Below are 25317 nucleotides of genomic sequence, written 5' to 3' on the forward strand. Positions count from 1 at the left end.
TTCTATTCCCTGGCCATCACAGGGTCTACAGTGCACGCATCTGCCTGATTCTTCCACATTCCCCAGATGACGATTTCATCTGTGTCTCCTCCCACATCCACCCAAACGGACCCTCTCAGACCTTGAAACCGAAAATCATTCAGAGAGCAAAGGCCAAGATGCTCAACCACCTGCTGCAGAATCCTGCTCCAGGACTGAAATGTATAGTCTCTATCAAAATAAAAACCGGGGGCCAGGTGCTGCGGCTCACGCCTATAATCCCAACACTTTAGGAGACCAAGGTGGGATGATCGCTTTGGCCCAGGAGGTTAAGACCAGCCTGGGTAACATAGAGAGACTTTCTTGACAAAACCTTAAAAAAATTAGTGGGTCATGATGGTGCATGCCTGTAGTCACAGCTTCTCTGGAGGCTGAGGTGGGAGGATCACTTGAGCCCACGAGTTCAAGGCTGCATTCAGCTATGATCATGCCACTGCACTCCAGCTTGGGCAGCACAAGACCGCTTCTCTAGAAAAAATAAACAAACCAAGAAACCCAACAACTGGAAACATCCTCCTCTGGAATGGGGGTCAGGAATATCTGCCTGCCTTGTTCCCTGATGTCTCCCCAGCACCTAGGACAGTGCTCAGCACGAGAACACACTCATTAGTGTTTTGTTGAATAAATGACTCCTTTGACACAGCAATTCAACTTCTAAGAATCTTTCCTAAAGAAATATTCACACACCTGCAGAGACCTGTGCACACATTAATGAGAGGAGCAAACAACTGGGGAACGTTTGCAAAGGTTTATTAACTGTCAGTGACTGATACAGGGAATGAGAGGAGGGGAGTACATGCTGAACAGGAAACAGATTGAGGGGGGCTTGACCAGGACCCATGGCAATGGGGAAAAGCATATGGGAGATGCTTATACTGGTACTTGGTGCGTGTGTGTGTGTGTGTGTGTGTGTGTGTGTGTGTTTGTGTGTGTGGTGTGTAAATGCAGAGGAGAAAATCGGAAATTAAACACTCAGATCTGCCCTCAGTAGTCACATCTGGGGAGAGAGGAGGGTAGTGCTGTTCTATGGAGAGAATACCTGACTACACTTGCTTTCTGAGGTAGGTGCATGGATACAAAAACCGAAATACACATTAAGCATGTCTTGCTCATCAATGAAAACGCTAATATCTAACAGAATGGCACGCTGTAAGAAAATACAACGGAAACACTAACATCGGACTCTTGTCACACTAAGAAAAATGATGCTCAACTTTTCACTGTTGTGAACACTTGCTTTCACTTGCTATACACCTGATGACGAGGGGTCCGCAGCCATGCCCATGTTTGTGAAAGGTCACCACGTTCTGCTTCTCATCATGGGCATGTGTCATATCCCTGAGGCTGAGGCAAGAAGAGAGAAGGAAAGTAAGTGGCAGTGAGTTCCCACTGCCTGATAACTCAATCTCAACTCCTCCTGTCCTGCAGACCCTGCACACTCTGATTCTGCCCTACCCCAGGACCTGCACACGCCTTCCACGGTTCCTCGAAGTGAACCATCTGCTCATGCCTCAGTGACTTCCTCACCTGGTTTATCCATTCCTAGGCTAGAGGAAGGCATGGCCCACACACAGGGCTGACCTGGAGTTTGGGAACCCACAGCATCCTGGGTAGGGAGCATCCCTGGATATACAGGGCAGGGAGTAAAAAGAGCTTGCGAAGGCCAGGTGCGGTGGCTCACGCCTGTATACGCCAGCACTTTGGGAGGCCGAGGCGGGCGGATCACAGGGTCAGGAGACCGAGACCATCCTGGCTAACACGGTGAAACCCCGTCTCTACCAAAAATACAAAAAAAAAAAAAAATTACCCGGGCGTGGTGGCGGGCGCTTGTAGTCCCAGCTACTGGAGAGGCTGAGGCAGCAGAATGGCGTGAACCCGTGAGGCGGAGTTTGCAGTAAGCGGAGATCATGCTGCTGCACTGCAGCCTGGGCCACAAAGGGAGAATCCGTCAAAAAAAAAAAAAAAAGAAAAGAAAAGAAAACATGGGAAATCTCATCATTCAGCCTCAATGCTGTACCCTAGAAAATTATGAGAAGGGAATGATTTGGGGAATAAGTGACAAGATGGGATACCAGTACCATAACAGAATAGCACATCTGCAGGGATGTGGGGGATGAGCCGAAGGTTCACTTACGGAGTTACTCGTCGTCTTCTTCAGGGTCGCTGATCTCTTCATAAATCACCAGCTGCTTTCTCTCATGCAGTCTGTGGGTCCAGGCATGTTTCCCCCTTTTGGGTCCTATGATGGGGAAGAGTTGGAAAATGAGGGTTGGATCGGTTGGAGAGTGTTAGGCTCTGTTTTCTCAAAAAAAGGAGATGCCTCCCCCCTCCCAAGTGCCCATGGGCCTTCTTTATCCAGTTTTTCACATTCTCTGGCTTAGAGAGGCTGAGACCTTAGACCCACACCAATACAGGCCAAATGCCAATTAAATTTTTAGCTTCTGTCCGTTGTTCTGTTCCGTTGTCGGGTTTAGATTCCCCACCTCTTCACTTATGGGAACATCCACCCTTACCTCCTTTCATTCAGCACGTGTTTTTATTAAGGGCACCGAGGCATACTTTTTTTTATTGCACCATATTTTCATAGTGCTTCACAGATGCTGCAATGTTTTTTTTGGAAACTCTCATCAATTTTACACTTTTCCATTATTATTATATCTGTTATGGTGATCTGTGATCAGTGAGCTTTGATATTATTACTGCAATTGTTTTTGTTGTTTTTTAGTCTTTTAAAATAATTTTAATTTTTTAATTTTTAATTTTTGTTTTATTTTATTTTGTTTGAGACGAAGTCTCGCTCTGTCGCCTAGACTGGAGTGCAGTGGAGCAATCTCAGCTCACTGCAACCTCTGCCTCTCCGGTTCAAGCGATTCTCCTGCCTCAGCCTCCCGAGTAGCTGGGACTACAGGAGCATTTCACCACGCCTGGCTAATAGTTTGTATTTTTAGTAGAGACGGGGTTTGACGGTATTAGCCAGGATGGTCTCGATCTCCTGACTTCGTGATCGGCCTGCCTCGGCCTCCCAAAGTGCTGGGATTACAGGCGTGAGCCACGGCGCCCGACCTTGTTTTTTATTTTTGTGCGTACACAGTAGGTGTATATACTTACAGGGTACGTGAGATGTTTTGATACACACATGCCATGTGTAATAATCACATCATGGAAAATAAGGTATCCATCCCCTCAACCATTTATCCTTGTGTTACAAACAATCCAATTACACTCTTCCAGTTTTTTAAAAATGTACAATTAAGTTATTATTGACAATAATCACCCTGTTCTGTGTAATTGTTTGGGGGGTGGGTACCAGGAACTGCACCCATAGAAGATGACAAACTTAATCGATTAATGTTTTGTGTCTTCTGACTGCTCCACCGATGAGCTGTTCCCCATCTCTCCTCCTTTTCTTGGACCTCCCTATTTCTTGAGACACACCTATATTGAAATTAGGACGATTAACAACCCTATAATGGCCGCTAAGTATTCAAATGAAAGGAAGAGTCGCATGTCTCTCACTGTAAATCAGAAGCTAGAAATGGCTAAGCTTAGTGAGGAAGGCATGATGAAAGCCAAGACAGGCTGAAAGCTCGGCCTCTTGCACCAAACAGCCAAGCTGTGAATGCAAAGGAATAGCTCTTGAAGGAAGTAATAGCATGTAATGTAAAGGAAAAGTTCTTGAAGGAAATAATAATACTAATACTCCAGTGAACACACGAATAAGAAAGCAAAACAGCCTTACTGCTCAAATAGAGAAAGTTTGAGTGGTCAGGATATTTGACGAAACCAGCCACAACATTCCCTTAAGCCAAAGTCTAATTCAGAGCAAGACCCGAACTCTCTTCAAGTCCATGAAAGCTGAGAGAGGTGAAGAAGCTGCAGGAGAAACGTGTGAAGCTAGCAGAGGTTGGTTCATGAAGTTTAAGGAAAGAAGCCATCTCCATAACTTAAAAGTGCAAGGTGAAGCAGCAAACCCTGATGGAGAAGCTGCAGCAAGTTATCCAGAAGATCTAGCTAGGATCACTGTTGAAGGTGGCTACACTAAACAACAGATTTTCAATGTAGATAAAATAGCCTTCTGTTGGAAGGAGATGCCTTCTAGGACTTTCATAGCTAGAGAGAATTGACTCGAACTTTGAAAGAAGTTCTACTGTGGGTAAAATGCTATCCAACAGCATCGCATACCACAGAGAAATCCTTCATGAAACGGAAAGTTAATCAACGTGGCAAATTTCATTGTTGTGTTCTTTTAAGAAACTGCCACAGCCACTCCACCCTTCACCAACCACCACCTTGATCAGCCAGCAGCCATCAACACCGAGGCAAGTCCCTCCACCAGCAAAAAGAGTGTGACTCACTGAAGGCTCAGAAGATTGTTAGCATTTTTAACAATGAATTATTTTAAAATAAAGGTATGTACATTTTTAGACATAACGCTATTGCACTCTTAGGAGACTGCAGTACAGTGTAAACATAATGTTTTTATGCACTGCCAAACCAAAAAAACAATGTGTGTGACTCACATTATTGCAGTGGTCTGGAACCGAATCTGCAATATCTCTGAAGTACAACTTTACTGGGTATCAGGCACCGAGCTGAGTAAGATATTATCCCAGGTTATCAAAGATAGAATTGCTTGAGCACCTTTCATGTCATCAGGCCTTCTAGATTAAATTTAATGCCTCCAAACAATTTATGAACTATGATTCTTTATTTCCATCTTATGGACTAGGAATCTGGAGCTGAGAAAATTTGGAAGACTTGCCCCAAGTCACGTGGTTTTTTATATGGATGACAACTCCAGTCGGTATCTCTGGAAGTCCAGTCAAACATCTCATCTGGAGCTGGGCGAGCTCCTCAGCCCAGCCTGGACCCAGGCTTGTCTGGGGTCCATGCCACACACCCAGTCCACACACCTGAACATAGCCAGGGAAGCCAGAGGGTTTGTTCCCGAATTCTTTCCTCTTACCAGATGTCTTGTTAATCTTCTCAGAGGTACTTGGTTTTCCCGGGGGGCACAGCTGTTTCCCATTGTTCTGTGAGCCAGATGCTTCTGGCACTCCCTTCGAATCATTTCCTTCCTCTGCTGGCTTCTTGGGCATGATCTTTATAATGTGAAGGTCACAGATAAACAGTATCGGTGACATTTCTATAGTGCTTTAGAGCTTACAAAGCGTCTTCACATGCATTACCTTAATCAATGTTCTCAACAATGCCGGGAGAGTTACACATGCCTAAATTAGGAGAAACCTGGGAAGTTAGAAGGGAAAGGAATGGCCTATGTGAATATGGTTTCCAGGGCTAGAATGCTTATCTTCACACTCTTTAAGACTGACATTCTTGCAAACAGTAAAAATCTCCATGCAATTGAGAGTTTGGTATACAAAAGATTGGAAGAAGGATAGCATTCTAAGAATTCACAAGGTCTACAAAAGGAAGAGCTTCTATAAAATACAAGGGATCTCATATAAGCTCTTAGCTGCTGGGAGAGTAAGTGTAAAAACATAGAGAGGGGGAAAAAACACTGCTGGGAAAGATGGTGTGGGGGGATGAATACAGGGAAGGGAGAGGTAAAGAAATGGTTTGCTGAAATTAATCTAGGCAGCAAAGAAAGCAGTACCAGATATGGCATACCACCCTACCGAGGCACCAACATTGAATGTGGAATTCAGTGAGGTGGTACCATACCAATTCTGGTTGCACTGGGATGTGTCACTGACCAACAATCTTAAGCTACTTTTTTTTTTTTTTTTTTTTTTTGAGACAGAGTCTCCCTCTGTCACCAGGCTGCAGTGCAGTGGCACAATCTCGGCTCACTGCAACATCCGACTCCTGTGTTTAAGTGACTCTCATGCAACAGCCTCCAGAGTATCTGGGACTGCAGGCAGGTGCTACCACGCCCCGCTAAGTTTTGTATTTTTAATAGAGATGAGGTTTTTCCCTGTTGGGCAGGATGGTCTTGATCTTTTGACCTAGTGATCCATCCACCTCAGCCTCCCAAAGTGCTGGGATTACAGTCGCGAGCCACCGCGCTCCGCTCTTAATCTACTTTTTATTCAGCTTCCTCACATATGAAATAGTGAAAAAATACATGTAGAATAGTCTACGGGAAAGTCCTCTCTGAGCTTGTAAACACTGTTTAAATATAGTAATAATAACAATTAATACCTTTCATGATCCTTCCTTGAATTCGGTCTCCACACTGGCAACCCAGCTCCCAGATCCCTTTACCCTCTAAACCAGAGTTGAATCTGCACTTGTGGGGTCACTCATTCAGGGGCCTCCGAGGGATCCCCTGGGCTGGGATGGGGGCTTCCGGGATGCCCCAGGTGCAGACAAGGTCCTCAAGGAGCTCACAGTAGGGAGGGGCCAACAGTCAAACCGATTCCTAAGCCATGCAAGTGGTCCCAGTAAGAGAGCGGAGGCCAGCTGGTCTTTCCTATTGGGAGAATGGGTGTCTCAATGGAAGCACCAGCAGGCCCTATGGGGTGAAGCCCTAGTGAGCAACATCTGAACTTCATAAACAAATGCAAACGTGAATGAGCTTTAAATGGCTTGGAGCTCTGGATTAGACTACCACTGCCACTGCGCCTCAGGAAAATTCTTTAACATCTCTGTACAACGAGAGCCTCATTTCATTATTATTTTGCTGATAACTATGATCTAAAACATGAACTATGATTCTTTGCTTCCATTTCATGGACCAGGAATCTGGAGCTCAGAGAACTTAGAAGATTTGTGCTAAGTCACATGGCTTTTATATGGGTGACAACCAAAGTGTGTGACTCGTTATTATTTGGAGATAATAATAGAAACAACGTCATAGAGGTCTTCTTAAGGATTAAATACAGTAATCCATGTGAACTGCTTGAAATAGTATCTGGCATCACTATGAAAACAAAAGATGTATTAAGGATCACAACTGTTAGTATTATCAAGCCGTTGGTGCTACATAAGTTGTTGTGATAGACATGGAGAGAAGGAGGCAGTGAGGGCATTTTTGATATTCTCCCACTCTTACCAGTGTTCGCATCCGTGGAGGGACAAAGGTTCTCTGGTCCTTTAGATTTGAGAGATACTCACCTTCAGAAAGATTCTCTGGAGCCTGCCGAAAGTCATCTGAGGACGTTCAACTGAAAGAGAATACATCAGAATTTTTCTTTGTTGGTAAAGATTTCCAGACTCTAGAGACTTCTGTAGCATCAGGGTATTCTGCAGCAGAGGGTTATGAGTCCACTCATTGTTGAGGGGTTATTTCAGATTTGCTTCTGAATTATCTTTAGTCATGGTTGATTCATTTATCTGTGGCATCAACTCAGAATTTTCCATCTCATGGTTTATCAAATGGGGACTAAACTCCATCACAGTCTCATCTTATTCCTTTACATATCTTTTACTTTTTCCCAAATAATTAAATTGATTGGTTAGGAATCTGAACTGTATCCACTCAAGATATGCAACAACTGAAAATCATTGTACACTTCAAATGAGTGAATCTTATGGTATGTGAATTAAGCTGTTAAATGTGTGATGAACCATGGATGATTTAGTCCAGTGGCTCTGAAATATTTTCAGTATAAAGACACTCCTTTAACGTCAAAATCTTGGCAGACACTCAAGCACTGGATTTTCAGATCTCTTACAGTGATCGTGGGAGATTGTAGAATCTGGCCCTTTTAGTTGGGGAGTAATAGGTCTATTGGAGACAGTTTGGACATTCTGACCTTGTCTTATAATTGTGTTGTCAGAGCAGAAGAGCAAGTAAACACATATGACCCCTTTATATTCCTGAAACGTACAAAGATCTCTACCGAAGAACCTGTCTTTTTTTCACCCTATGTTATCTCTCCTCACTGACAAGTGGGAAAGCTCTCTGTGTGTTGGATGAGGGATCACTCTTTCAAACTCACTCCTGAGCTCATCACAGAGAATCAGGGTTCTTTGGGAATGAGAAGACTCTTTGGTTTTGATAAAATACAGAGAAACAGCGATGCTTATTACATAATGTGTTCATCACCCTCACTCCTAAGACACCTATCCAGTACCTACACGCTGTTAATGAAACAAACTCTGGAAGTTTCTGGCGAATCTGCAGTTGCAACATTTTCTTTCTTTTTTTTTCTCTTGTAACATTTTTTTTAGCAGTCCTTTGATTCATTAACAGTGCTTAGGAAGAACAACATGTCATTTAAAAAAGAAATATTTCAAACACACAGAAAAGTATGGGGAATAATATTGAGTCCAGTCGGATCTCATCATTACCCCACAGCTATGTTAGGTTTGATTTATTTATTCAGAATATTAGAAAATCTGCAAACAGGCCGGGCGTGGTAGCTCACACTTGTAATCCCAGCACTTTGGGAGGCTGAGGCGGGTGGATCACCTGACGTCAGGAAGTTTGAGACCAGCCTAGACTACCTGGTAAAACCCCGTCTCTACCAAAAATAAAACAATGAGCTGGGTGTGGGGGCGGGCACCTGTAACCCCAGCTACTCCAGAGGCTGAGGCAGGAGAATCACTTGAACCCAGGAGGTGAAAGTTGGAGTGAGCTGAGATTGCCTTGTTGCACTCCAGCCTGGCCGAGAAGAGTGAAACTCCATCTCAAAAACAAAAACAAAGAAAACACACTGTCAACAAGTCACAGCTGAAGCTGTCTGTGCAGCACTCAGCAATCCCTGCCTTCCCTCCCTCCCCCACTTACAGCCAGTCACCTCAATTTGATGGATTTTTATTCACATTCATGTTTGTATACATTTACCATTTACTTATTATCTATAAAAATATATATTCTTGTTTTTCATGTTTTAAAATTTTATATGAATGGCCTCTGTAGTTAACTTTCTGCCTGCAATTTTTTTTCACTCAGCCCTGATGTGTATGAGGGAACAAATGCCTGAGGATCTTTCCCAGGTAGCTGAGCTGAAAAGCAGCTGGGCTTGAGGAGACCCTTTCCAGCCCCTTCCCATCTACTCACCCTGATTCCCTTGGTTACGGTCATTATCAAAATCATTCCCCTGGAGGTCTGTGGCCCCTGTATTACACATGAAAGGTGGGAGGGTGGCCTTGAAACCTAGAAAGAAGCAAAATGTTTATTCCTTAAGAGACAAGCTTTGACCTGCCACGGTGGCTCATATCTGTAGTACCAGCGCTTTGGGAGGCTGAGGCTGGAGTATTGCTTGAGGCCAGGAGTTCAAGGCTGCAGTGAGCTATGACTGCACTACTGCAAACTAGCCTAGGTGACAGACTGAGACTCAGACTCAAAAAAAAAAAAAAGAAAAGAGAAAAGAAAGAAAGAAAGAAAGAAAGAAAGAAAGAAAGAAAGAAAGAAAGATACAAGCCGAGAGAAGGAAGGTAGGGACAGTGTGGGGGTGCTGGGATGCCACAGAGACACTTGGACTCATCAGAACAGAAGCCTAAGGGAGAGAAACGTGCAGGATCCAGGTATGAGCTCCACTGTGGCCAGTCCCTGCCCTCAGCCCTGACAGGATACAGAAGAGCAGAACACCCAGAAGCTGCCTTGTGATTTTTCCCTGCACAAAAGGAAAATGTGGGGTACTTTCTGCAGCCTAAGAAGTAGCCAAAGCAGGAAAAGGGATGCTCATGTGTCCCCAGACTTGTCTGTACCTAGAACTTTCTGTTACCTAGTTTAGTCATGGCCTCATACTTTCTCTTCATATACACATAGATGATTTTCTCCGAGGATTTCATCTTTTCCCACTCTTTCTTAGAGAAGTATTTGGCAATATCATCGAAGGACTAGGAAAAGATAAAAGAGGAATTTTGTCAGTGACTCAGTTAGACATGTCTGCCATTCAGCTGGAGTCGCTTCCCGTGTGCTGGATCTGGGAAGTGAGGATGATGCCATGGCTAACTGACAGAACATGAGCGACCTTTCCTAGCTTCACCCCTGCCACACAGTAGGGCTTTAATGCTGCTGACTGGCTCTCTTCCCACTTTCCAGAATGGACTGAGATTCACCAAATGTAGTGCACGGTCACAGACTTGTCTCCAAGAATGGTAGTTGATGACAGAGCGAGGATGGGAGGCTCCCAAGGGTCCAGATCTCCCCCAAGACCCTGGTCCTTGTCTCCAGTATCTCTGTCCTCCCCTCCTCAGAAACTTGGTCACCCCACACTGTCCCCTGGGCCACTACTCTGCCCCCTCCAGGTCACCTCACCTTTTGTATCTTCTCTGGTATTTGAGCACCAGCCCTAGGTCTCCTTGCAAAGGCATCGTCTCCATTCATGGCACCGAGAGCAGTATGACCTGCAAGAGAAACAGACTGAGTCTTTCCAGCCACAGGAGCTTTGGTCTTGTGGAGGAAGAAATCTGTGAAGGCCGGCCACCCTCAGTCACCTGGAATCAGGTGCTTCATTTCTCCATTCGGGGCTTATCTTTCCCTGAGTAATGGCATGGGGAGAAGTCAGACGAAAATAGGGAACCAGGGGTCTCTGGGAGAAGTATTGATTTGGGATGACAGGTTTCCTATGGGCAAAGCAGCCTTGAGTCTTTAGGAGGGGTTGGCTAATGTTGTTAGTAGTTTCCCTGGGGCTAGGCTTACTCTGAAAGATGTACAGACCCTTGTTGGGGAGGCAGAGATGTGACTGTGTAATTTTATTCAGTGGGGGCATGCTGACACCCCCACTCAATAAATAAAGGAAGGGAAATGAGTCCCAGAGATAATATGGTCTCTCCGGTGATGGATCTGATCAGGCAGAGAGATGGCGGGTTCCGTCCTGTGGAAGAGAAATGAGCATGGCTAATATGAACGGATTTAGAGGCTATTACCGGGTAATTTGTAAATTATTAGAAGAAGAGAGCTAGAATTTCTGAGACTACAAGAGCCCGCCATCACTTAGAGAGAATGTAGGGAGTTTCAAAGTGCAGCAATCAGCCAGGCACAGTGGCTCACGCCTGTAATCCCAGCACTTTGGGAGGCCAAGGAGGGCGGATCGCTCGAGCCCATGAGCTTGAGACCAGCCTGGCCAACATACCGAAACCATCTCTACTAAAACAACAACAATAACAAACACACACGTGCACACACACACACACACAAACAGAAGCGGAGTGGTGTACGCCTGTAGTCCCAAGGCCTACGCGAGAGGATCACTTGATCCCAGGAGGAAAGATTTGAGTGAGGTTTTTTTTTTTTTTTTTTGAGTCATGGTCTCTCTCTGTTGCCCAGGCTGGGATGCAGTGGTGTGATCATGGCTCACTGCAACCTCCACCTCGTGGATTCAAGTGATCCACCAGCTGTGGCCTCCAAAACTGCTGGAATTACAAGCGTGAGCCACCGTACCCGGCCCAAATTTGTTAAGTTACTAGAGTTCCCAGGAAAAGTCCCATACCTGAAAAAGTTAGAAACTGACAGGAAGGATTTGAGATGGCGACCTGCCTCATATACACTCCTTATTAAAACTAGATAACAAATGCACCGCGGAGGAGGGGAGGGGTAGGAAGAACGGAAAAAGAAAATCAGCGCATGCTTACTCTGATTTTGGAAGAATCCAAAGAGAAAATCAGACCGTGCGTACTCTGAGTAGGGAAGAATCGAAAGAGAGAGAAAGTCAGAGCATGCGTACTCTGAACTTAAAGTAGCCAATCCCGGGGGATGCTTTAGGCGGGAAAATCAGAGTCTCCGCCCCCAGTTTGAGAAGGTTCTGTCCCTGGAGGCTGGACTGATAGACGCCACATCCTCATCAGCTTCCCTTATCCCGCCTACTGTTCTGACTGCTGATTGGCCAGATGGAGTTCACTAACTGCCCTGATTGGTCCATCATCCTTGTGCAGTGACATTGCACAATATTGTCTTCTCCTCCAGCAACACTTTGTTGCCACTGCAACAAAGTGGGTGGTCCTCAGGCGCCATCAGGAGATTTTGAACTCTCTGAAGACCGTCCCTGGATCTTGGGTTAAAAATCTGGATTCTAGTCTGAACAGCAAGAAGAAAAAAATAGTCGGATCTGTGATTTTTCTACTTGAAAGACACAATGTTTTCCAGACTAGCACATTTGCAGAGCTTTGCTGTACTTAGTCGTGGCTTTCATTCTTCAGTGGCTTCTATATCTGTTGCCACTGAAAAAACAGTCCAAGGCCCTGCAACCTCTGATTACATTTTTGAAAGGGAATCTGAGTGTGGTGTGCACAATTACCATCCTTTACCTGTAGCCCTGGAGAGACGAAAATGTATTTACTTATAGGATGTGATTGTGGTATTGGTTACATCCGCCTTGGCCAATCTTCCCACCTCGGTCTCGCCACTACAGGTGGGAACCACCCCCCCCCCACTAATATTTTTTGTTTTTTGATTTTTTAAAAGAGACGGTTTCGCTATGTTGGCCAGGCTGGCCTCAACCTCCTGGGCTCAAGGGATCCTTCCACCACGGCCTCGGGACTACAGGCATGCACCACCCGGCCCATGCTTTATTTATTTATTTATTTATTTTTTAGTGGAAACCAGGTTTCGCTATGTTGGCCTGGGCTCAAGGGATCCTCCCGCCTTGGCCTGGGGACTACAGGCATGCACCACCCTGCCCACGCTATTTTTTTTGCTTCTTTGTTTCTTTCTTTCTTTAGTAGAAACCGGGTTTCGCTATGTTGCCCAGGCTGGCCTCAATCTCCTGGGCTCAAGTGATGCTTTCATCTCGGCCTCAGGACTACAGGAGTGTGCCATTCTGCCCTGCTCATTTTTATTCATTTATTTATTTATTTATTTATTTATTTATTTATTTATTTATAGGAAAGACAGGCTTTTGCTATGTTGGCCAGGCTGGCCTTGACCTCCTGGGCTCAAGCAATCCTCCCGCCTCAGCCTGGTGACTACAGGCTCACACCACCCCGCGCCCACTAATATTTTTAATTTTTTTAGTAGAGACAGTTTTGCTATGTTGTCCTGGCTGGTCCCTACCTCCTGGGCTCAAGTGACCCTCCTGCTTCCGATTTGGGACTACAGGCATGCACCACCCTGCCTTTTGCTATTTTTCCCAGGCTGGTCTTGACCTTCTGGGCTCACTCAATGATTTGAATCTTAGAAGCAGAGGTTGCATTGAACTGAGATCACACCACTGCACTCCAGCTTGGGCGACAGAGCAAGACTGTCAAATAAATAAATACATCCATACATGAAAGAAAGAAGAAAGAAAAGAAAGAAAAGAAGGAAAGAAGGAAAGAAGGAAGGAAGGAAGGAAGGAAAGAAGGAAAGAAAGAAGAAAGAAAGAAAGAAAAAGAAAGAAAGAAAGAAAGAAAGAAAGAAAGAAAGAAAGAAAGAAAGAAAGAAAGACAGACAAGACCAGCTGAATCTCTGTAAAAACAGTAAGCTTTGTGGTATATTAACTTACCCTCATCCCATCTCGTGCTCCCAGCTTGGTTCTGTTCATTGCTGATGAAATACAGATAGGATTGGCCAGAACTGGTAGATGGCTAGCTGTTGATCATGAAAATGTCAGACCTGATATAGTCCTCCTTGGAAAGGCCTTTTCTGGGGGCTGATGCTCTGTGTCTGCAGTGCTGTGGGAGAATGACATAATGCTGAGCATTAAGCCAGGGGAACATGGGTCCACATACGGTGGCAATCCACTAGACTGCCGAGTGGCCATCGCAGCCCTTGAGGTTTTAGAAGAAGAAAACCTTGCTGAAAATACAGAAAAAAATGGGTATTCTCTTGAGAAATGAACCCATGAAGCTACCTTCTGATGCTGTAACTGCCGTAAGAGGAAGAGAATTATTGTGCGTATGTATGTATGTATGCATGTATGTATTTAGAGTCAGAGGTTCACTCTGGTTGCCCAGGATGCAATGGTGCGATCTTGGCCCACTGCAACCTCTGCCTGCTGGGTTCTAGCGATTCTCCTGCCTCAGCCTCCTGAGTAGCTGGGATTACAGGCACGCGCCACTATGCCCAGCTAATTTTCATATTTTTAGTAGAGACTGGGTTTCACCATGTTGGCCACGCTGGTCTTGAACTCCTGACCTCAGGTGATGCACCCACCTCGGCCTCCCAAAATGTTGGGATTACAGGCGTGAGCCACTGTGCCCGGGAGGAAAAGAATTATTAATTTCTATTGTTATTAAAGAAACCAAAGATTGTGATGCTTGGAAGGTGTGTCTACGACTTCAAGATTATCCACTTCTGGCCAAGCCAACCCATGGCGACATCATCAGGTTTTGCCTCCGCTGGTGGTCAAGGGGGATGAGATTCGAGAGTCCAGTGAAGTCATTAACAAGACCATTTTGTCGTTCTGAGGGTAGCAGCTGTTTTCAGTGGTCCCTGGGAGCTGGCTGGAGACAGGTGGTCTTGTAAAAGCTCTGCTCTTAATGCGGGCACATTCCACTCCATGTGTCTTCAAAACCTTTTTGTGGAGTATCTGTTTTTTTCAGTTGATACATAGTAGAACAACGTTTATGAAGCTGCTGTTTGCTTTGTAACGTAAGAGCATGCAATGGCATCTATATTCTGTGAAAGTGTTTCGATGTGTTGTGTACTTTCTAAGGTTAAACGTATCTATATATACAGACAGCGTTTAAATTACATCCTTCAGTATACTTTATATATGTTTTTATAATTTCCTTGCTGGTATAAATGCTTTGTATTTGAAAAAGTTATCTCTAGGGAATTACATAAAAGACTTCACCTTATAAAGTGAAATCATTGTTATCATTGAATTTTAGGAAGGATGAATGGTTAAGTATGTATAAAATACTAATATTAAGTAAACTTCATGTTGGCCAACACCAGGATGTATTCTATGGATGTCATTATTTTCAATTAAGAATTAGTGTTTAACATTCCTAAATTGTTTTGAGTGCTTGCTTATAATTTGTTAAAAAAGTTTATTTTTAATATTTCTTTAAATGTAACATAAAGCTTATATTTCAGAAAAAAAAAAAAAGATACAGAACATGCCAGGGTGCAGTGGTTCACGCTTGTAATCCCAGCACTTTGGGAGGGCGAAATGGGCAGATTACTTGAGATCAGGAGTTCGAGACCAGCCTGGCCAACATGGAGAAGCCCCGTCTCTACTAAAAATACAAAAATTAGCCGGTCATGGTGGCACACACCTGTATTCCCAGCTACATGGGAGGCTGAGACAGGAGAATCGCTTGAACCCGGGAGGCAGAGGTTGCAGTGAGCCAAGATCATGCCACTGCACTACCGCCTAGGTGACAGAGTGAGAATCCCTCTCAGAAAAAAAAAAAAAAAGGGTACAGAACATTTCCATCACCATAATGCTATCCCTTGTGCTACTCATTTTTAGCATCCACCATCCCTAACCCCTGGCAACCACTAATCTGTTTTTCATTTCCATAATTTCGTCTTTTCTACAATGCTGTATAAATGAAATCTTACGGTATACAACGTTTTAGGGGCTTATTTCATTCAGCATAATTCCATGGAGATTCCTCCAAGATATTGATATTTATGTATCAATAGTTCATTGTTATTGTTGTTGTTGTTGAGACGGAGTCTCACTCTGTCGCCCAGGCTGGAATGCGGTGTCTCGGCTCACTGCAACCTCTGCCACCCAGGTTCAAGCGATTTTCCAGCTTCAGCCTCCCAGGTAGCTGTGACTACAGGTGCGTGCCACCACGCCCGGGTAATTTTTATATTAGTAGTAGAGATGGGGTTTCAACATATTGGCAAGGCTGGTCTTGAACTCCTGACGTCATGATCCACCCGCCTCAGCCTCTCAAAGTGCTGGGGTAACAGGGTGAGCCACTGTGCCCTGACAATAGTTCATTTTCATTACTGAGTAGTATTCCATAGGATGGATGTACCACAGTTTGACCATTCACTTATTTTAGGACATATTGATTATTTCCAGCTATTGGCTATTACAAGTAAAGCTGCTATGAACAATTATGTACAAGTTTCTGGATGGGCATACATTTTAATTTCTCTGAAGTGTAATTGTTGAATTGTATGGTCATTGCATGTTTAGTTTTATAAGAAACTACCAAACTGCGTTCCAGAGGGGCTGTAAGATTTTACCTTCCCAACAGCACTTAATGAGGTGTCCAGTTTCTCTGCATCCTTGTCACCATTTGGTGTTGTCGCTATGTCTTTTATTTCAGCTATTTTAATAAGTGTGTAGTGATACCTCACCGTGGTGTTAATTTTCATCTAGTGAAGTAAATTAGTGTTGAACATCTTTTCATGTGCTTATTTGCTTATTTCCTCTTCAGTGAAATGTATGTTCATATCTTTTCATGATTTTCTAATTGGATTATTTGTTTGCATTTTTTACCATTGAGGTTTCTTTTATTATTATTATTTTTCTTGAGACAGAGTCTCTCTCCGTTACCCAGGCTGGAGTGCAGTGGCATGATCTTGGCTCACTCCAACCTCCACCTTCCAGGTTCAAGCGATTCTCGTGCCTCAGCCTCCCGAGTAGCTGGGATTACAGGCACGCATCATCATGCCTGTCTAATTTGTGTATTTCAGCAGAGGTGTGTTTTTTGCCATGTTGCCCAGGCTGGTCTTGAACTCCTGGCCTCAAGGGATCTGCCCTCCATCGACCTCGACCTTTCAAAGTGCTGGGATTACAAGTGTGAGCCACCATGCTCAGCCTACCGTTGAGTTTTGAGAGTAGTATACATATCCATTATATATTGTGAATGTGAGTCCTTTCTTGGATATGTGGTTTGCAAACATTCTCTCCCAGGTCATGCCCTGTTTTTTCATCCTTTTAAAAAGATTTCTTGCAGAGCACAAGTTTTAAATTGGATGAAATCTAATTTATTTTTTTCCTTATGGATTATGCTTTTTGAACCGTTCACTATGCCCTAGATCTCAGATGTTTCTCCTATATTTTATTGTAAAAGTTTTCTTTTAGTTTTATATTTTAGATTTAAATCTATGATCCACTCGAGTTACTTTTTTGTATAAAGGTATGAAAATTAGATCTTTTTTTTTTTTTTTGGCCTATGTCTACAACACCTCCAGCACGATTTGTTAAGCAGACAATCCTTCCTTCTTTTTGTTTCTTGGTAAAAAATCAGTGTGGGGCTATTTCTAGGTTCTCTATTTTGTTCCAGTGATCTATGTGTCTATTCTCCCAGTACTACACAGTCTTGATTCCTGTAGCTATATAAGAAGTATTGAAATATGAAAGAGCCATTCCTCCCACCTTATTCTTCTTTTTCAAAAATTGTCTTAGCTATATAAATATTTTTTGAGATGGAGTCTCACTTGTGTCGCCCAAGCTGGAGATCAGTGGGGTGATCTTGGCTCACTGCAGCCTCCACCTCCCATGTTCAAGTGATTCTCCTGCCTCAGCTTCCCGAGTAGCTGGGATTTCAGGCGCGCACCACCACACCCAGTTAATTTTTGTATTTTTAGTAGAGACGGTGTTTTGTCATGTTGGCCAGGCTGGTCTCGAACTCCTGACCTGAAGTGATCCGCCCATCTCAGCCTTCCAAAGTGCTGGGATTACAGGCGTGAGCCACCACTCCTAGCGTTGTCTTAGCTATTGACAATTTGTTACAGCAACAATCAAAAATGAATATACGTAGAAACAGATTAGTGTAACAAAATAGAAAGTCAAGAAACAGACTAATTTATATACCAACTTCTGCATGCATTTCCAAACAAACAGTGGGCAAAAGATAGGTTGTATAATAAAGGATTGGTGACGTGTCTATCCATTTGAAAAAATGAAGATTAAATCCTTACTCTGAACCACATAAAATAATAAATTCTAAAAGTTCAGAGACATAAATGTGAAAATGTGAAGTCATAAAGAACTAGATGAAAATTCAGGAAAATATTACAGTGTAAGACATCTTGAATTGGCATAAGCAATTCCTGACATTACACCAAGGCTATAAACAATTAATCTGACATAGTTAAAGATGTAAAAATTAAAGTATCATCTAAGTCAAAAGACACCATAAACAACTGTTTAAAAAGGCAAATTTTAGGCTGGGCGCGGTGGCTCACGCCTGTAATCCCAGCACTTTAGGGGGCTGAGGAGGGCGGATCACGAGGTCAGGAGATCAACACCATCTTGGCTACCACGATGAAACCTCGTCTCTAATAAAAATACAAAAAATTAGCCAGGCACGGTAGCACGCGCCTGTAGACTCAGCTACTCGGGAACCTGAGGCAGGAGAATTGCTTGAACACGGGAGGCAGAGGTTGTAAATTTAAGAGGAAGGAGAAGATTTCAATAAGCAATGGTGAGGAGAAAAATACTAGAATTTATTGAAAAGTGTAAAGTTTAGATTGTAAATTAAAAAAATTATGGTCTTGAACTAAATTTGCAGGTATTATAAACATGGAAGATGGGAGGAGGGACAGAAAAGAAAAGAGAAGTTCTTTTGGTGTTCAAGGAATGGATACAGATACTAATGAATGACAGAATGGTAGGATGGTTAAAAACACGAGCATTTTATTTTGTTTTATTTTAGACAGGGCCTCACTGTGTTGCCCAGGCTAGAGTTCCATAGCACAATCATGGCTCAATGTAGCCCCAGCCTCCTCAGCTCAAGTGACCCTCCTGCCTCAGCCTCCCATGTAGCTGGGACTTCAGGTATGAACCACCACCCCTGGCTAATTAATTTTTTTTGGTAGAGACAGGGTCTTGCTATGTTGCCCAGGCTGACCTTGAACTCTTGTCCTCAAGCGATCCTCCCACCTCTGCCTCTCAAAGTGGTGGGATTACAGGAGTGAGTCACTGTGCCCAGTTAACACTAGTATTTTAGAGTACAAACTCTGGAGCCAGACAGCTTGGGTTCAGTTTCTGGCTTCTCAACTTATTAAGCTATGTGACCTTGTGTAAGTCATATAACCTTTCTGTGTGTCAGGCTACTCAAGAGTAAACTGGGAATAACTACATTATCTAACTCACTTGATTACTATGATTAAGTGGGCAAATACATGTAAAGCACTTAGAATAGCGCCTGTCATGTGGTTAAGTGGTATATATCTTTTAGTTGTTGTTAGTAATGACTTCAAATTACTTTTAAAATGTAAAGGCATATCTGGTTCAAGAAGAAGATAGTGAACTAGGAATGGCTGCTGGTTTCCTTCCCAAACCAAACCTTGCAGATGCCACAGAGGAGGTGGGAAGTGGTTGGAGTTCAGAACAGTTCCTGTAACAAAACCCTTGATGGTTTGGCCCCACTGGGGGATGAGACGGCTTAGAGTGGGAAAAGGTCAGAGGCCACAGATGGAGGATCAGCTCAGGTGGAGCTTTCTAAGTTGCATTCTTGTTTTCTCCTTGTTTTCTGGAAGGCTTATTACCTGTTCTGTAAACATATAGAGCAGACATTTGGCAGGGCTGGCCTAGTGCTAGCCCAAAGTGGCGTGATAACATTAAGGAATAGGGGGCTTGGAAAGCTCCTAGAAAGAGTGCAGACTCATCAAAGCTGGCCAGTAACTGAGCATTCCTTTCCTACCTCTTCCTCTGCCCTCTGAGCTAGGCAATTACAACCAATATCACCCACCCGTAGACTCCCTCCACTCTGTAAGGCAGAAATCCCGTAAGTGTCTCTGAGGGCTAATAGGCTAGGAACTGGAAAGAACTGGCTCAGCTCAGCTCTAGAGGCTCTGTATCCTATGACCTATCAATCCAGAAACCCTAAAACTCACATGTAGTTTCTGGGGTGACACATTTTTCCCAGGGACAAAGAGTTATATAGAAAAACTATCAGATAGGCCAGGCGTGGTGGCTCATGCCTGTAATCCCAGCACTTTGGAAAGCCAAGGCGGGGGGATCACCTGAGGTCACGAGTTCGAGAACAGCCTGGCCAACACGGTGAAACTCTGTCTCTTATAAAAGTACAAAAATTAGCGCGCTGTGGTGGTGTGCACCGGTAGCCCCAGCTACTCGGGAGGCTGAGACAGTAGAATCGCTTGAACCCGAGAGTCGGAGGTTATAGTGAGCCAGGATTATGCCACTGCATCCCAGCCTGAGTGACAAAGTGAGACTCTGTCTCAAAAAAAAAATCCTTTCTTTCAACACTTTGGAGTTATTACACCATTGTATCCTTGCCTCCAGTGTGGTATTTGAGAGACCCGATGTCAGTTTAATTATTTTTCCTCTGTAAGTAACCTGCTATTTCTCTCTGATCATTTTAAAAACACTTTTTCTTCCTTTCACAATTTTACATTTCACTGATCCTGTGTGTGTGTGTACTTATAAATACCTTTAAATCTTAAGTCATTTTTCTAAATCTGAGAAATTCTCTTTCATTACTTATTTAAGTACACTCTCTTGTTTAATGACTATATTCTCTTCTTATAAGGCTACTATTAGATGTGTTTTGACATTTATTCTTTTATCCTCCCTATTAATTAACTTTTCTTTCATTTACTTCATCTGTGTCCATTACCGATTAGTTTTATGAATTCTTTAGACTCATTTCCTCAGGTCAGCAATTGCCTTTTCAACTATATCCGTTTTAATATCCAACCTATTTCACTGAATTATTTATTTGAGCATTTAATGTTTTCATATCCAATCTATCCAATAAGTTATTTTTTTTTTATTTATTTAGGATGGAGTCTCGCTCTGTCACCCAGGCTGGAGTGCGGTGGCGCGATCTTGGCTCAATGCACCTCGCCTCCCGAGTCCAAGCAATTCTCCTGCCTCGGTAGATAATTTTTTAAAAAAAGCTGCATTTGGTGGTGTGTACCTGTAGTCCCAGCCACTCAGGAGGCTGGTGAAGGAAGATTGCTTGGGCCCTGGAGTTTGAGGCTGCAGTGAGCTAGGATTGGGTCACCGCACTCTAGCCTGAGTGACAAAGTGAGACTTTGTCTATGAAAATTAAAAAAAAAAAAGATCGTAGGCACGATTTTACTCAGAAGGGGGAGTACTATGAGATGTACACGGGCCACTGCAATGGGTTTTTCTGGCAGGAGAGATATTGGGATCGACTTGGACTCCACCAAGGACAAGTGGGGATTTATAGTCAAGAGTAGGGTGGCGGGGAGTGGGATCAGAAGATGGGAAATTACTTGGAGGAGACATCAGGTGCAGGGGGATTCTGGCCAAACAGACTTGACAGGAATTTTGCTGAAACAGGCTTAATGGGCAGAGTCCCTGGATGGGGAGGTGTGAGCCACCTCACCTGGCCAACAGGCTTTGTTTAATATGTCAGTTTTCATAAGTAATCTAGGTATAATTGTTAAAAAATGAATAAACGAGGTAAATGTGAGATACAGGTTTATAAATGAACTTTTCATGTAATTGGAAATCTTTTTTCTCTTGCTCTTATCATAGGAAGATGAAATATTAAAGTTATATTATGTTAGATTAAGTAATAGGTACTCATTAAATGTCGGGATCATTTCCAACTAAGAAAACAGCTGAAACAAATCACTAAACATAAATACAAGTTTGTTCTTGGCCCTTAAGTTTTATAAAACACAAAAGATATTTGGATCCGTTAATAAAACGCCCTGTTCTACATTGAAAATCGTTCTGGCTGGGCGTGGTGGCTCACGCCTGTAATCCCAGCACTTTGGGAGGCCGAGGCCGGTGGATCACGAGGTCAAGAGATCGAGACCATCCTGGCCAATGTGGTGAAACCCCGTCTCTACTAAAAATACAAAAATTAGCCGGGCACGGTGGCGGGCACCTGTAGTCCCAGCTACTTGGGAGGCTGTGTCAGGAGAATCACTTGAACCCGGGAGGCGGAGGTTGCAGTGAGCCTAGATTGCGCCACTGCACTCCAGCCTGGGCGACAAAGCGAGATTCCATCTCAAAAAAAAAAAAAATTTGTTCTATAAAACAATTTTTAAAGATTATAAAATATATATTCATGAGATGTTAATATATAACAGTTCCAAACTACTTTCTAGATATTTACTAAAAATTAAGGTTACAGCCGGGCGCAGTGGCTCATGCCTGTAATCTCAGCACTTTGGGAGGCCAAGGTGGATGGATCATGAGGTCAGGAGTTCGAGACCAGCTTTGCCAACATGGTGAAACCCCGTCTCTACTAAAAGTAAAAAAATTAGCCCTGTGTGGTGGCCCGCGCCTGTAATCCCAGCTACTCGGGAGCCTGAGGCAGGAGAATCATTGGAACCCGGGAAGTGGAGGTTGCAGTGAGCCAAGATTGCATCACTATATTCCAGCCTGGGCAACAGAGCAAGACTCCGTCTCAAAAAAAAAAAAAAAAAAAAATTAAGGTTACTAAAAATTAAAAGTTCTTAGTATACGTAGTTCCATATACAAAATGTACAGAAAACAATTTTTATATCAAAAAATTTTGTGTGGTCTGAGTGATAAATATATTTTTATCCTAAAATAAAATGATTGGTTGCCTTAGTATAAAAAAAAAAGTTTAGCCCAGGTGCGGTAGCTCAGGCCTGTAATCTCAGCACTTTGCGAGGCAGAGGTGGGCAGTTCCTGGTGTCAAGAGATCGAGACCATCCTGAACAACATGGTGGAATTCTGACTCTACTAAAAATACAAAAACGAGCTGGGCGTGGTGACTCTTGCCTGTAGTTCCAGCTATTTGGGAGGCTGAGGCAGGAGAATCGCTTGAACCCAGGAGGCGGAGGTTGCAGCGAGCTGAGATCGCGCCACTGCACTCCAGCCTGAGATCACGCCACTGCACTCCAGGCAGACTGAGACTACGTCTCAAAAAAAAAAAAAAAAAAAAAAAAACAGTCTGTGGCCATACCACCTGAATATAATATGCCAAATTTTGTCTGATCTCAGAAGTTAAACAGGGTCAGGCTTGGTTAGTACTTGGATTGGAGTCCAATATAAAAATGAGAAATTATAGGACTAAGACTGGGGGTAAAAACACGATGGAATGTCTACGCACGTTGTTGACGTTTATGAAGGATGAGCCTTGGGAAGGAAGTCTTATATATGATCAGATTGGTTGGGATTGAAAATAGATGGTTTATCAATTTTTCTAAAAATCGAACATTAGTGTCAAGGGTGAACTGAAGCAGGGTGAGTCTGCTCCTCTTGGTTTGAAATAGGTTTTCTTAACAGGTTGATCTATTTTTCTTTATCTTTTAAATAATCAGTCTAAAAAAACAGGGATTTTCTTTTAAGATAGTTTCTTAACTGCATTTATTAGGTTTTGGTTTTTGTTTTTGTTTTGCTTTCTGAGACAGAGTCTCGCTCTGTCGCCCAGGCTGGAGTGCAGTGGTGCGATCCAGCTACTGCAGTGAGCAAGGTTGCTCACTGCAACCTCCATCTCCCAGGTTCAAGTGATTCTACTGCCTCAGCCTCCTGAGTAGCTTGGATTACAGGTGCCCACCACCACGCCCAGCTAATTTTTGTATTTTTAGTACAGACGGGGTTTCACCATGTTGGCCGGGCTGGTCTCGAATTCCTGACCTCAAGTGATCTGCCTGCCTTGGCATCCCAAAGTCCTGGGATTACAGGCCTAAGCCACTGCACTCAGCTATAATTAGCAATTGTATAATAAATTTAGTTTGTACAATGGTTTTGAACGAGGATCCCAAGCCTAGGGGCCACCGGCTAAGCAAATCTAAAGACTGTGGGGCAATTGAATGAGACCTCTTATAGTCTTTGAGTAGCATATTAGGACTGGGTTGAATTAAAGCAGAGTGCCAACTCTATAAAAGGGACCACTAGGTGAAGGAAAGGATTTGGAGATCAGGTTCTGTCAAGTGAAAAATGTAGACATTCAGGGAGTAAGAGTCTCATTGTGATATGAAGACTTATTCTGGCATCTTGGGAAAAACTGTCTATAGTGTGGAAACAACTTCTCATCCTGATTTGTCGTTCGAATGTCTCTGGTTATGGCATTGGACAGTTTGGTGAACTTTTTGTGTGGTCCATACATCAAGCACAAGACTTGTTCTTTAAAATTTATGCAGTTTTACCTTATAGGACTTGTAAATCAAAAATAAAATCCTAAGCTCCCTGCCCCCAACCATCTGAATAGATGTCCTCCTAAGCCAGGGCTCTTTTAAAATTCAACTGGAGAGATGGTTTCAGGCCATGACAGGAAGTGGGAGTCAGGCATGCCTCATTATACCTCTCTGGCATCAACATCAACACAGACTTGAAGTGTGATAAGAAACATGTTGGCCGGGCGCGGTGGCTCACCCCTGTAATCCCAGCACTTTAGGGGGCCAAGGAGGGCGGATCACGAGGTCAGGAGATCAACACCATCCTGGCTAAGACAGTGAAACCCCGTCTGTACTAAAAATACAAAAAATTAGCTGGGCGTAGTGGCACGTGCCTGTAGTCTCAGCTACTCAGGAGGCTCAGGCAGGAGAATCGCTTGAACCTGGGAGCCGGAGGTTGAAGTGAGAGGAGAAGGAGCCACTGAACTCTAGCCTGGCAACATAGCGAGACTCTATCTCAAAAAAAAAAAAAAGTAACAACCTGTTCTCTCTGAAGCGTAGTACCTGAAGGCTTCCTCTGCAAATAAGAACTTAAAAAAAACTAAGAACGACTCACTTCACATAATCAACTTTTACAATGATTAAAGCAGAGTCCCGCTTAGCAATGCACAAAAATTCTCCTTTGTGATCCATTCATTTTACTGCTGTTGACTTTCTTGCTTATGCTTTCAGACAGAGTCACTCTCCTTTGACCAAACTTGAGTCGGGCTCCTCTGAGTCCTGTTTCTGACTAGGTCTCAACCTCGGGCTCTGTCCTTCTTCCAGGAACTCTGCCCATTTAGCCTGTTTCAGCAAAAATCCTGTCAAGTCAGTTTATCCAGAATCCCCCTGCACACCTGAGTTTTCCTCCAAGTAATTTCCCATCTTCTGACCCCCGGCTCCTACTCCCTGACTACAAATCCCCACTTGTCCTTGGTGGAGTTGAAGTCGATCCTAATATCACTCTCCCACCGCAAGACCCCATTGCAGTGGTCCCTGTGCCTATCACGGTAGTGCCCCCTCTGAGTAAAATCGTCCTTACGATCTTTTTTTTACTTTCAGAGACAAAGTCTCACTCTGTCACTCAGGCTGGAGTGCAGTGACCCAATCCTAGCTCACTGCAGCCTCAAACTCCAGAGCCCAAGCAATCTTCCTGCCCCAGCCTCCTGAGTAGCTGGGACTCCAGGTACGCACCACCATACCCAGGTATTTTTTTTTTTTTAATTATCTACAGAACCAGGAACTTGATACGTCCGTCTAATTTTTGTATTTTTTGTAGAGAGGGGGTTTTGCCACATTGTCCAGGTTGGTCTTGAATTCCTGGGCTCAACCAATCCTCTTGCCTCGGGCTCCCAACATGCTGGGATTACAGGCATGAGCCACTGCAGCTGCCCCTTCCTTACAGTCTTTAATAAGTGCAATAAATACTTGCTTGCTTTAACATCTCCCTGTGT

At 43.7% G+C, this 25317-nt stretch overlaps 1 protein-coding gene and 1 pseudogene across 4 annotated transcripts; one reads left to right on the plus strand and one right to left on the minus strand.

Moving 5' to 3' along the window:
* Positions 1–772: 772 nt before the first annotated feature.
* Positions 773–11716, minus strand: LOC129052857 (protein SSX7). 4 transcript variants are annotated; one of them, XM_054544222.1, is made up of 8 exons: positions 11574–11716; positions 10214–10302; positions 9678–9792; positions 9011–9106; positions 7120–7169; positions 5006–5141; positions 2174–2278; positions 773–1383 (listed from the first exon to the last, which is right to left on the minus strand). In XM_054544222.1, exons 2-7 carry the CDS (start codon positions 10280–10282, stop codon positions 2178–2180), a joined length of 567 nt encoding a protein of 188 aa, XP_054400197.1. In that variant the 5' UTR covers positions 10283–10302; positions 11574–11716; the 3' UTR covers positions 773–1383; positions 2174–2177. The 4 variants fall into 4 exon arrangements, with proteins under 4 accessions (XP_054400197.1, XP_054400195.1, XP_054400196.1 ...); XM_054544220.1 differs by lacking the exon at positions 11574–11716 and adding an exon at positions 9913–10053 and having other exon boundaries at positions 10214–10282; XM_054544221.1 differs by lacking the exons at positions 773–1383; positions 11574–11716 and adding an exon at positions 3359–3463 and having other exon boundaries at positions 2178–2278; positions 10214–10282.
* On the plus strand, positions 10298–14280 carry LOC129052819 (ornithine aminotransferase, mitochondrial-like; annotated as a pseudogene).
* The last annotated feature ends 11037 nt before the right edge of the window (positions 14281–25317 follow it).

The sequence above is a fragment of the Pongo abelii genome, chromosome X, assembly GCF_028885655.2.
Source record: "Pongo abelii isolate AG06213 chromosome X, NHGRI_mPonAbe1-v2.0_pri, whole genome shotgun sequence".
Classification (NCBI taxonomy): Eukaryota; Metazoa; Chordata; class Mammalia; order Primates; family Hominidae; genus Pongo; species Pongo abelii.